Raw genomic sequence first — 12,794 nt, 5'->3', positions numbered from 1 at the left:
GAATTTTAATGGCATTCAAACAATTGAATATCCATATGCAAACAAAACAACCTTAACCTAAATGCATAAATACATCATATGCAAAAATAAGAATCGATCATAGATCTAAATGGAAAGTATAAAACTTTTTAGAAGAGCGTGTTTACCACACTCTTCTACGTGTTTACCACAGAGAAGTAGAACTTTTCCCACACTTAAACCTATACAGATACTTACAGAAGCTGTATTGTAATAACCAAAAAATTGAAACAACATAAATCTCCTTCTGTAGGAGAATAAACAGACTGTAATATAATATGATCATATAATGGAAGACTACTCAGCAATAAAAAGAAATGAACTGTTAATACCATATAACAGCATGGATGAGTGTCAGAGAAAGAAGCCAGTATTCCACTTAAATGCCATTTGTGTGACATTTTTGAAAAATAGCAACAGTGACAGATCAGCAGTAGAGGGAGGATGTGACTACACTGGGACAGCGTACGGGAGCCTTGTGGGTTGATGGAAGTCTGGTAGCCATCATGGTAGTGGGTATACAAATAAAGTAATACCATTGTCTCTTCCTTAAAACTGATAAAAGTAACAACTAAAATTGTTTAGGTACTTAGCTTTCTAGAAATTTTATAAATTATTTACATGACAGTCTAGAGCAAACATTTTGGAGGATTTCTTGTTTTTTGTGTTTTTTTTTTTTACAAGCCAGATTTTTTTATTAATATAAAGAGGACAGATTTTATGCATTATTCTACCTATTGTTAGGTATAGTTCCAAGAAGACAACCACATGTCCCTCACTCCCTTGCTTCTCCCCTAATCTTCCCCCCATCAGTTTTTGCGGACATATTTTTTTTTAAAGATTAATTTATTTGTTTGAAAGGCAGGGTTACAGAGAGGCAAAGGCAGAGTGAGAGAGAGAGGTGTCTTCCATCCCATCTGGTTCACTCCCCAGAAGGCCACAATGGAGCTGTGCCAATCAGGAGCCAGAAGCTTCCTCAGGGTCTCCCACGTGGGTGCAGATGACCCAAGGCCATCTTCTGCTGCCTCCTCAGGCCATAGCAGAGAGCTGGATCAGAAATGGAACAGCCAGGACTCTAAGCGGCACCCATATGGGATGCCGGGACTGCAGGCAGCGGCTTTACCCACTATGCCACAGCGCCAACCCCATGCATACATAATTTTAATCTACACTACATTCACAGGCTTAATTTGCCGCTAATTATAATATTCAACAAGTAAAAAGTAGGCAGACCACAGTTGCACAGGAGAATAAACAACTGTCGTCCCAAAATGACCATTTCGTTCCTGTAGATTTTTTGTATTCTATATCAGCTACCATATATCAGAATACACATGATACTTGTCATTGAGACTTGCTCTATGTCAGTAAGCACAATGATTTCTAGTTACATCCATTTTATTACTAAAGACAGTATTCCACAGTGTATACATGCTACATTTTCTTTGTCCAGTCATCAGTTAATGGACATCTGAGTTGATTCCATTGTCTTAGCTATTGTAAATTGAGCTGCAGTAAACTTGGGGGTACAAATAATTCTTTCATATGCTGATTTTGTTTGATTTGGGTAAATATCTAGGAATCGGATGGCTGGGTCATATAGTAGATAAATTTTCAGATCTCTGAGGAAGCTCCATAATGTCTTTCATAGTGGCTGTACTAGTTTACATTCCCACCAACAATGGATTTTAGCTTGTTTTTTAAAATAGCTTTACTGATAACCCTAAATGCTGTTTTATAAACCAAATAATAGAAGGCAAACTTTTTTTCACATGATGTACTTTTCATTTTACTTCTTTAAAGAATCAGATGGGTGACTCCAATATCTCCAGCCCTGGATTACAGCCAAGTACTCACCTCTCCAACCTGGGAAGCACTGAGACTCTGGAAGACACACCCTCCGGGTCACAAGATAAGGTTTGTACAGTGAAAACCCTGGCTGTGTCAAAGTAACAGACAAAAAACGTTTTGAAGGGCTTTATTGCAGTGTGAGTTTGATTTGTTACTTACCTGTCAAGGTCTGTATGTACTCAGCATAATGACATCACCCAGAATCTTTCTCCCTAATCCTCATCACTGTCCTTCATCTGAATTTTACAGGAGCCTCCACTCTGGTCTCCCAGCCTTTGTCCTTACCGTTCCTTTACCTGTTCTTTTTTTTTTTTTTTTTTTTTTTTTTTTTTTTTTTTTTTGACAGAGTTAGACAGTGAGAGAGAGAGACAGACAGAAAAGTCTTCCTTTCATTGGTTCACTCCCCAAATGGCTGCTGCCGCCAGAGCTATGCCGATCCGAAGCCAGGAGCCAGGTGCTTCCTCCTGGTCTCTCATACCCGTGCAGGGGCCCAAGCACCTGGGCCATCCTCCACTGCCCTCCCAGGCCACAGCAGAAAGCTGGACTGGTAGAGCAGCAACCGGGACTAGAACCCGGCACGCATATGGGATGCCAGCGCCACAGGCAGAAGATTAACCAAGTGAGCCACAGCGCCAACCCCTCCTTTGCCTGTTCTTAATCCAGCAGCCAGAGCAATCCTGATAAGCATAAGTCAGATCATGGCGTTCTTTGGCTTAAGTGCATCCAGGGCAGGGCAAGCTTTGGCACAGCAGATGAAGTTGTTTCTTGGGACCCCTGTGTCCCATATCAGGGTGCCTGGGTCAATCCTAGCTAGTCTGCTTCCAATCTAGCTTCCTGTAAATGCGTACCCTGGGAGGCAGCACATGATGACTCAAATACTTGGGCCCCTGCCCCCACATGGGAGACCCAGATGGAGTTCCAGGTTCCCAGCTTCGGCCTGATCACGTCAAATGTTGTGGACATTAGAGAGTGAACCAGCAGATTAAATATCTCTGTCTCTCTTTGTCTTTCCCTCTCTCCCTATCACTGTGCCTTTCAAAGAAGTAAATTTTATGCATAACACATACAGACACACAAACATACACATAAAAAGAGAAGGCAGGGTTTGTAGATACCTTCTGTTCATTTTATCAACCAGAGGTGTTCAGTGGGCCTGTTGATGACCTATTCTGAATCATGAGTCACTTCCTCTTCGCTTCTGGAATCATGGGGTTAAGAATTCTTACAGGGGCCAGCATTGTGGCGTAGTGGGTAAAGCCACCGCCTGCAGTGCCAACATCCCATATGGGTGCTGGTTCAAGTGTCAGCTGCACCACTTCCGATCCAGCTCTCTGCTATAGCCTGGGAAAGCAGTAGAAGATGGCCTAAATCTTTGGGCTCCTACACCTGCTTGGGAGACCTGGACCTGGAGAAAGCTTCTGGCTTTGGATCGGCACAGCTCTGGCTGATGCGGCCAACTGGGGAATGAATCAGCAGATGGAAGACTGACTTCTCTCTCTCTTTCTCTGTGTCTCCTTCTCTCTTTGTGTAACTTGCCTTTCAAATAAATAAATAAATCTTAAAAAAAAAGAAAGAATTCAGGCCGGCGCCGTGGCTTAACAGGCTAATCCTCCGCCTTGCGGCGCCGGCACACCGGGTTCTAGTCCCGGTCGGGGCACCGATCCTGTCCCGGTTGCCCCTCTTCCAGGCCAGCTCTCTGCTGTGGCCAGGTAGTACAGTGGAGGATGGCCCAAGTGCTTGGGCCCTGCACCCCATGGGAGACCAGGAGAAGCACCTGGCTCCTGCCATTGGATCAGCGCGGTGCGCCGGCCGCAGCGTGCCTACCGCGGCGGCCATTGAAGGGTGAACCAAGGCAAAAAGGAAGACCTTTCTCTCTGTCTCCCTCTACTGTCCACTCTGTCCAAAAAAAAAAAAAGAAAGAAAGAATTCTACACTGCCTAACTTAGTGAGAATGGTAAAAATGGACTAAGGAAAAAAGCACCTTAAGAATTTTAAAGCATTGCATTGAAAGGTGAAAGATGAGGGTGGCAAGCCACAGTTCTCCACCTCTCGTCAGCAGCCCCAGCGATGCGTCTGCAGGCAGGCGCTCGGGGGAGGTATACCCCCAGTGCTTGTGTTGCCACCATTCCTTTGTTTCTCACATGCTTTTTAAATGCCATTTTTTAAAACAGACAAAAAAAAAAGAGACAAAATCCTGTAAAGTTTTACAATGTGAGTGTTATCAGAAACCACATGATTGACTATAACCGGCTCCAGTCTGTAATCATCGCCTGCACACAGATACTACATTTGCTTCATGAGACTGCCACCTAGTGCCAAGCAACAAATAATGCTGCCAGGCCGTGATCAAGTATTAAATTCCATTTCAGTTTCATGATTCACTATATTAAAACCCCCTTGGAACTGTTTCCCTAGTTTGTTCTGCTTTTTACTTCCTGTAGTCACTAGTGCTTGCCACATAGTGTGTCCAGTGCGACGACCAGGAGAGGAAGAGCTGATACGAAACTGGAACTCCATCTGGGTCTCCCATGTGGGGGCAGGGGCCCAAGTACTTGAGTCATCATGTGCTGCCTCCCAGGGTGCGCATTTACAGGAAGCTGGATTGGAAGCAGACTAGCTAGGATTGACCCAGGCACCCTGATATGGGACACAGGGGTCCCAAGAAACAACTTCATCTGCTGTGCCAAAGCTTGCCCTGCCCTGGATGCACTTAAGCCAAAGAACGCCATGATCTGACTTATGCTTATCAGGATTGCTCTGGCTGCTGGATTAAGAACAGGCAAAGGAATGGTAAGGACTAAGGCTGGGAGACCAGACTGGAGGCTCCTGTAAAAGCCAGATGAAGGACACTGATGTGGACTGGGGAGAAATGGCTTGAGTGATTTCATTATGCTGCTGTACATATGGACCTTACATAAAATTTACTGTTTGGGTCATGCCATTCTTGAAGCCTCAGATTTATTTTATGGTGAGGTTTCTACATGCTCTGTTGTTTGATCACTTTTCTCGTTAGATAAAAATAGTGTCTCTTGGGGCCAGTGTCTTGAGGTAGCAGGTGAAGCCGCTGCCTGCGATGCCGGCATCCCATATGGGCATTGGTTCAAAACCTACCTGTTCCACTTCCAATCCAGCTCCCTGCTAATGGCTTGGGGAAAGCAGCAGAAGATGGCCCAAGTGCTTGGGCCTCTGCCATCCACATGGGAGATCTAGAAGAAGCTCCTGGCTCCTGGCTTCAGCCTGGCCCAGCCCCAGCTGTTACAGCCATCTGGGAAGTGAACCAGTGGATGAAAGATCTCTCAGTCTCTCCCTCTCTCTCTTAACTCTGCCTTTCAAATAAATAACTCTTTTTTAAAAGCTAATATTTATTACCTGAAAAATTTCCTTAAGTTCTGCATAATGGTTCCAATGTGTGTCTGCTTTTTAAAGTAGGTATTATCTAAATGTTAGTTTAGACAATGGAAACTGTAAAGTGACTTTTGAAAGTACTCATTAGACAAAAACGAGGAGTAGTTCTCAGGACTGTAACATAATATAGATTGCTTTCATGTAGCTTAAAAAAATCAATAAACTGGGCCGGCGCCATGGCTCATTAGTTGGAGTTTTTTTTAGCATTTATTATTTACTTGAAAGGAGAGAGACAAATTTCCCATCTGCTGTTTCACTCCCCAGATACCTGCAACAGCCATGGCTGGACCAGGCTGAAACCAGGAACCTGCAACTCCAGCTGGGTCTCCTGCATGGGTGGGAGTGGCCCAAGTATTTGGTCAATCATCCATCCTCTCTCTTCCCAGACAGAAGTGGTGCAGCAGGACTCAGAGCTGTGCACAGATAGGGGATGCTGGCATTGTATGCATTGGCTTAACCCACTATGCCACAACACTGGCCCTTGCCCCTAATGTTATTTTCTAGTGCTTTTCTTTTTTCTTTGTTTTTAATTTGAGAGGTCAAGTTACAGAGAGGAGAGTCAGAGAGAAAGGTCTTTCATCTGCTGCTTCACTCCCCAAATGGTCGCAGTGGCCAGAATTGGACTGATCTGAAGCCAAGAGCCAGGAACTTCTGGGTCTTCCACGCGGGTTCAGGGGCTGAGTCACTTGGGGCATCTTCCACTGTTTTCCTAGACCATAGCAGAGAGCTGGATTGGAAGAAGAGCCACTGGGACCTGAACCAGCACCCAGATGGGATGCTGGCACTGCAGGCAGAGGCTTAGCCTACTACGCCACAGCACTGGCCCCTCTAGTACTTCCTTGTGATATGAATTTTGACCCATTTTGTTCTAAAAATAATATGTATAAAAAGGAGTTAACCCAATTCAAAAATAGGCAAAACTCCTGCATAGACAGTTCTCTAATATATACAAATGGCCAATGAGCATACGGTGCTCAACATCATCGGTCTTTAGGGACAAGCTAATCTTCACCACAGTGAGCTACTTCACGCCATTAGATGGCTAATAGCAATAAAACAAAGTTGCAAATGTTGGTAAGGATATGGAGAAATCAGAACCCTCTTAGGCTACAGGTCATAATGTAAAATGATACAGCCACTATGGAAATAAAGTTTAGTGGTTCCTCAGAAAGTTAAATATAGGGGTGGGCATTTAGCCTACCAGTCAAAGTGCCTGCATTTCATATCACAGTGCCTCCCTCTCCCCCCACCTCTTAAGTTAAAAAAAAAAAAAAAAGAAAAGAAAGAATTACCATATATATGATCAGTCTAGCAGTGCAACTCAACTCCTGGGTATACAAGTTGGCATTTGGCCTAGCATAACTGGGATGCCTTCATCCCATATAAGAGTGCTTTCAAGTTCAAGTCCCAGCTTCCTGCTAATACATGCCCCCGAAACAGCAGTGATGGCACAAGCAGTTGAGTTCTGCCACCCACTTGGGAAACCTGGATTGTATTCCCAGCTCCTGGCTCTAGACCCAGGCCAGCCCCAACTGTTGCAGGAAATTGAGGAGTGAACTATCAGATGATCACTTTCTGTTTACCTCTCAGATGAAAGTGTGGAAAATGCAAAAAGAAAAAAAAATTATGCATGAATTTAAAAATATTTTACATCAAAATAAACTTTATTTCCATATTCTCACAAATTTTTTGAAGTGTCCTCATAGACCCAAAAGAATTGATGACAGAGACTCAGATTGTTGCTTTTATACCAATATTCATAGCAACTGTTTCCACTAGACAAAAGGTAGAAACAACTCAGGTATCTTATCAATGAGATGTCATATACACATACAGTGGAATATTACTCAGCCATGAAAGAATGAAATTCTAGCCCCTGGTACAGCATAGTTTACTGAACCTTGAAAAAATAAAGCTAAGTGAAATAAGCCAGATTATGTGATTCACTGTATCTCTAACCTAGAAAATGCAAATCAGGAAATTGATACATCATAGATCAGAGGTCAGTAGGGATTATTCAGTGATTAGGGGAGATGGGGTGTTATTATTTAGCAGGTATGGAGTTTTTGTTTAGGAGGATAGAAAAACTTGTAGAAGTAGCAGTGATAGTTAAAATTATGAACATACTGAATGACATTGAATTTTATTCTTAAAGTGGTAGATTTTGTATTATGCATGTTTTACTACAGCTTCTTTTTAAAATGGAGGAAACAGGAGTTACTGCTGTACCGTCAGCAGACATTTAGGATACCAGAGATCCAAACTGAGTGAGCCAGTGTCCAGCATAGGAAGTGGGAACTTGTGTACCCCACGACTATTACGTGGCCCGGACAGGAGTCTGGCCCAAGGGAAACTTGTCTCTTCCATTGAGTGGGCTTGAAATGTTCCCAGTGAGTTTTAAAAAGCTATGGCCTAAAGAACCTGCCTCAGGGAATGACAGGGCAGTCTCTATTGACAGAGCCTTGGTATACCACCAGGTGACTGTGCTGCTTTGCATTATGGGGGTATGATATTCTAAAAGAACAAATGGTGTCTTTAATATCCCAACATTTTATTTGGTGTTTCTTAAAAAGCATCCAAACAGATTTATCATGATTGCTATTAAGACCATATGGTGTTTATGTGATAATTGCTAATTTCCTTACATTGAGAATTTAATTTCCATAGCCACTCTATGACATAACTACGGTTGTCCCCAATTTTTTTAAAAAGATTTATTTACTTGAAAGGCAAAGTTACAGAGAGGCAGAGGCAGAGAGAGAGAGAGAGAGAGGTCTTCCACCTGCTGGTTCACTCCCCAAATGGCCACAGTGGCTGGAGCTGAGCTGATCCAAAGCCAGGAGCTTCTTCCAGGTCTCCCATGTAGAAGCAGGGGCCCAAGCACTTGGGCCATCTTCCACTGCTTTCTCAGGCAGTTAACAGGGAGCTTGATCAGAAGAGGAGCAGCCAGGACTCGAACTGGTGTCCATGTTAGATGCCGACACTGCAGGTGACAACTTTACCCACTATACCACAGCGCCAGCCCCCAGTTGTCCCCAACTTTAAGATGAGGAACTGAATAGAAAGAGTATGCAACTTTGCCAATTGACAGCTGAGAATTGAACTTAGGTATTTTTGATTTCAGATCCTAAGCTGTACAGTTTTTTCAGAGGTAAAAATGTGAGGGAATTGAACCTTATAAAGTTTTAGCATCTTCTGTGATTTTTAGATCCAGTTTATAATTAGATGTTGGTGTGACCTCCTATTTGGCATGAGATTCTGAATCTGGAAAATGCTTTCAAGTGCTACGGAGTGTTGTGACAATATAGTCCTACCACTCTTACTACAGCATTATTAGGGGGCCTTAATTTGCCATTCGAGAATTTCTTCCCTTAGTCAAAGGCCTCTTGTCACTTCATTTCCACATTCTGTGTTTAAATGTTAGTGTTCCCTCTGTGGAATGTGTTGTGAAATAAAGTGGCTTGGCAGAAAGCTGCAGCATTTTGCAGATGGGGGAGGCTCTGCTGCTTCTTCCACTAGTTCTTTCGCTCTGCTGCCTTCTCTGAGCTGTCCCTGTCACCCCTCAGCACACAGAGAGCAAGTGCACATGGCACTGGCTTCCCTTTGCCCCTCCCAGGAAGACTGCCCCATGTCCTCTGAGCCTGTACTGGCCTCTTTCCCTTTTCCTGCTGTTTGACGTGAGCCCCTCCCTGACAGAGGGGTTCCTCATCCCCATACCTTGCCTTGAAGGCCTGATGGCAGGGGCTCTCCCTGTCCTCAAACTAACCTTTCCCCCTCTGGAAGGACTTTGAGAGAAAGCCTTGATGAGCCACTGCTAGGTGCTGAGCGGATCTGTGGTACTGCCTGTGGTGCCGTTGTGTGGGTAGGTAAGTCCAGAGGATGCAGGGCAGGATGAGGGTGAATGAGAGAGACCCCGCCATGGAAGAACTTGCTCTCTGTTGTCATTATAAATGCTAATGGTAAATAAACACTTTCTGCGCAATGAGAGGCTGCATACATGTCGGCTTCCCTCCAGCCCTAGCAGCTCTGCAAGGGACCTGAGACTCTGCTGAATGACACTCCCCAGGCTACACAACGGTTAGACACAGTGCTGAGCACTGCCTCTTATGGTTGGTAGGCACTGAGGCTTTCTCCCTACAGTCTTCTGATGTCTTTTGCTCCCTTGCCTTGTACTGTTACCACTTTTGTGTTTTTTGGTAACTTCCACATCAGTGCCTCCAGTTCCAAATGTCTCACAGAGACCTCAGATGTGTGCCAGACTGACCTCTGCTTCCCCTCTTCGTTTTCTCAGCCTGGGGTCTCCCAAGACCTTAGTCCAGATTCTGCTCCATCTCCCTGCAGAGTCAATCCTTTCTGTGGCTGCCAAAGCATGTATCCTCCAATGCAGAGCCTAATGCCTCCTTTCCCAAACGTGCCCACTGCCTTGCAGATGAAGTGCAGCCCCCCAGTGTGCCCCTAACACTCCACGCTCTGGGCAGCACTTCTGTTCCCTTCCGTCCACCCTCTGACCCTGGCCTGCTGAAGGGCTTGCAGCTCTCACAGTGGCTGTGCTCTCGGCCAGCCCACCTCAGCCTAAGCTCCCCCTGGGTGCCTCTGTCCCGCACATGGGCACAGCTCTGCCCTAGGGGAGCCCTCATCCACAGTCGTCCTTGCCTCTTTGCTCTTTCCCCCCACAGTCACCGCAATGCCCCGCACCCAGTAAACACAACCATTTGTCATAAAGGAAAACAGCATTTGGGGGGGGAGTGGGTTTGCTTTCCTGTAGAAATGTGGTCATGGCTGGTGCTGTCACTGTCTGCTTCAGATGCAGTGTCCTTTAAGGCCTTACATACTTTTGCACCCTGGCAGTCATGGTTCAGTGACTTTTTTTCAGTGGAAACAGTTTGTAATTAATTCACACATTTTAAGAAGCACGTCGTAGGTTGGCGATGCCTGTTTCACCGTACTCAGTTGTGTCTCCATCTAAAACAGGAGCTCCGCTGGGACCCGAGCTCCACCTGGCTGCGTGGCTCCACTGGTCCGCACAGACCTAGCACCCATGGCACTTGGGACATAAGGGCCAAGTGAAAGCAGCTGCACTGATTGAAGGGGAAGGAGGTTTGTGAGTGGAAAGCAAGAATGTTCCTTTTTTTTTTTTTAAGATTTATTTATTTATTTGAAAGGTAGAGTTACAGAGAGGCAGAGGCATAGAGAGGTCTTCCTATCCGTTGCTTCACTCCCCAAATGGCCACAATAGCCAGAGTTGGGCCGATCTGAAGCTAGGAGCCTAGAGCTTCTTCCAGGTCTCCCATGTGGGTGCAGGGGCCCGAGCACTTGGGCCATCTTTTTTTTTTTTTTTTTTTTAACATTATAGCAGGATGTCAAGTTGGATTTAACCTAATGTATTAACAAAAGCATAATACACTCCAGTTAACATTAGGTCTCCAACTTAAAATTAGAAATAAGAGAGGAAGAAATCCACTAAACACTTGTTTGTTATTAGCAAACCAGGGGCAAGCTGTCAGTCACTGCCAGCTAATTCCATAAACTCATTCTTCATATTTAAGGGAAATTGAGAGGGGTGGCCTGGCTCCTCCCCATCAGAAATACACTCAAAAGTGACAAGCCCAGAAAAGAGGTTGCACAGGAAGTAGGAACTGAAATCAAAATTCAACTTTCATTACCTTAGGAAGTAGGGATGTTGACATGGATGACATTCGACCATAAAAACAACCCAGTGCCATGGTGCAGTAGGTTAATCTTCTGCCTGCGGCGTCAGCATCCTATATGGACGTCGGTTCAAGTCCCGGCTACTCCTCTTCCAATCCAGCTTTCTGCTGTGGCCTGGGAAAGCAGTAGAAGATGGCCCAAGTACTTGGGCCCCTGCACCCGCATTACAGACCAGGAAGAAGCACCTGGCTCCTGCCTTCAGATGGGCATAGCTCCGGCCATTGAGGCATGAACCAATGGAAGGGAGACCTTTCTCTCTGTCTCTCCCTCTCACTGTCTAACTCTATCTCTCAAATAAATAAATAAAATCTTTAAAAAAAAAAAAAAAAAAACAGGGAAAGATTTCATTTGGATGTGGTGAACTTGGTCGCATCCTAATTCTTTATTGGGGTATGTTAGTGTCTCCAGTCATTCATTGCCGACTCATCTTTTATCTCATCAGGGAAAAGTAAATTCTAACATGAGGAGGGCATTTCACAAAGCTCATGGAAAATGGAATGAAGGTGTTTGTTTTGTTGCAAGAAAAATTCAAATGCAAGCACATAAGGATCTTCAGAAAGTTCATAACAGTGCATAATTTGACAAAACTACATAAGGATTTCAAAATATTTTTGCACCAAAATTAGCTTTCAGTTCCATTTTCCATGTAGTCTTCTTATATTACCTAACATTCCTAGAATTTGAGGGTAATTACACATGTGGATTTCCTTCCACTAATTCAGGGAACCTAGAGAAGACCAAAAGTACATGTAGTCTGTCTTCAGTTTGTCCCGTTCCTTACTACTGTTTTAGTTGTTAGGTAAGAAGTTTGGTTACAGTGATTTGCCAGAGGTTTCTTTTAACTAAGTGGTGTGATTTGTTTTACAGTCTGCTCCGTCTGGACACAAACATCTGACGGTAGAAGAGCTATTCGGAACCTCTTTGCCAAAGGAACAGCCCGCAGTCACGGGTCTGGATTCAGAAGAAGTGGAGAAGCTGCCGGGAGAGGCCTCCCAGAAAGAACCCAGCTCCTTCCTTCCATTCCCCTTTGAGCAAGCAGGAGGAGGCCTTCCGTCAGAAAACCAGGGTGTCCATTCTGCTGCCCACCACTCAGTCCAGCCTGAAGTCCCCACCCCGGTGCTAATCACCCCAGCCTCCATCACACACTCCAGTGAAAAGCATGCCCCAAGCTACACAATCCCGTTGAGCCCTGTTCTCAGCCCCACTCTGCCAGGTGACGCCCCTGCTGCACAGGTTCCCCCCAGCCTATCTCGAAACAGCACTATGATGCAAGCAGTGAAGACCACGCCTAGACAGAGGTCTCCATTGCTGAACCAGCCTGTCCCCGAGCTAAGCCACACCAGTCTGATGGCCAGCCAGAGCCCCTTCAGAGCCCCACTGAGTGTGACAAACCCAGCTGGAGCATCCCTCCCAAGCATTGATCTTCTGCATAAACTCAGGTTGACTCCACAGCATGACCAAACACAGACGCAGACCCTTGGGAAAGGAGCAGCGGCACCCACCCTGTGCCCAGCAGCTGGCCAGCTGGCCACGCCTGAGAGTTTCATCGAGCCTCCCTCTAAGACAGCGGCAGCGAGAGCGGCAGCCTCAGCCTCCTTGAGCAACATGGTGCTTGCTCCCCTTCAGGTAGTGGCAAGAGAAGCGGGGTGGGCAGGGTGGGTAACTGATTGGATGAGACTAACTGCAAAGACCTTGGTTTTTACCGATGTGAGACAGGATAGTTTGAAAGAATTATCTCTAAAGGAAACCAAGGACCAGGAGAAAAGGGAAGGAGAATCCCCCCCACCCTGTGAACAACTAAGTAATTACTA

General features: G+C 45.3%; 1 protein-coding gene across 1 annotated transcript in view; it reads left to right on the top strand.

The window, feature by feature from the left end:
• The window catches only part of DCP1A (decapping mRNA 1A), a 58,053-nt gene that overhangs the window by 35,555 nt on the left and 9,704 nt on the right, over nucleotides 1–12,794 (top strand). Inside the window, exons 6-7 of the mRNA XM_062201097.1 lie at nucleotides 1,822–1,935; nucleotides 11,851–12,609. Of these exons, the coding sequence (XP_062057081.1) occupies nucleotides 1,822–1,935; nucleotides 11,851–12,609 (873 nt within the window). The remainder of the gene's footprint in view (nucleotides 1–1,821; nucleotides 1,936–11,850; nucleotides 12,610–12,794) is intronic.

Source organism: Lepus europaeus, chromosome 9 (genome assembly GCF_033115175.1).
Source record: "Lepus europaeus isolate LE1 chromosome 9, mLepTim1.pri, whole genome shotgun sequence".
Classification (NCBI taxonomy): Eukaryota; Metazoa; Chordata; class Mammalia; order Lagomorpha; family Leporidae; genus Lepus; species Lepus europaeus.
Note: the sequence above shows the minus strand (reverse complement) of the source record. Positions and strands in the feature narration are given on the sequence as shown.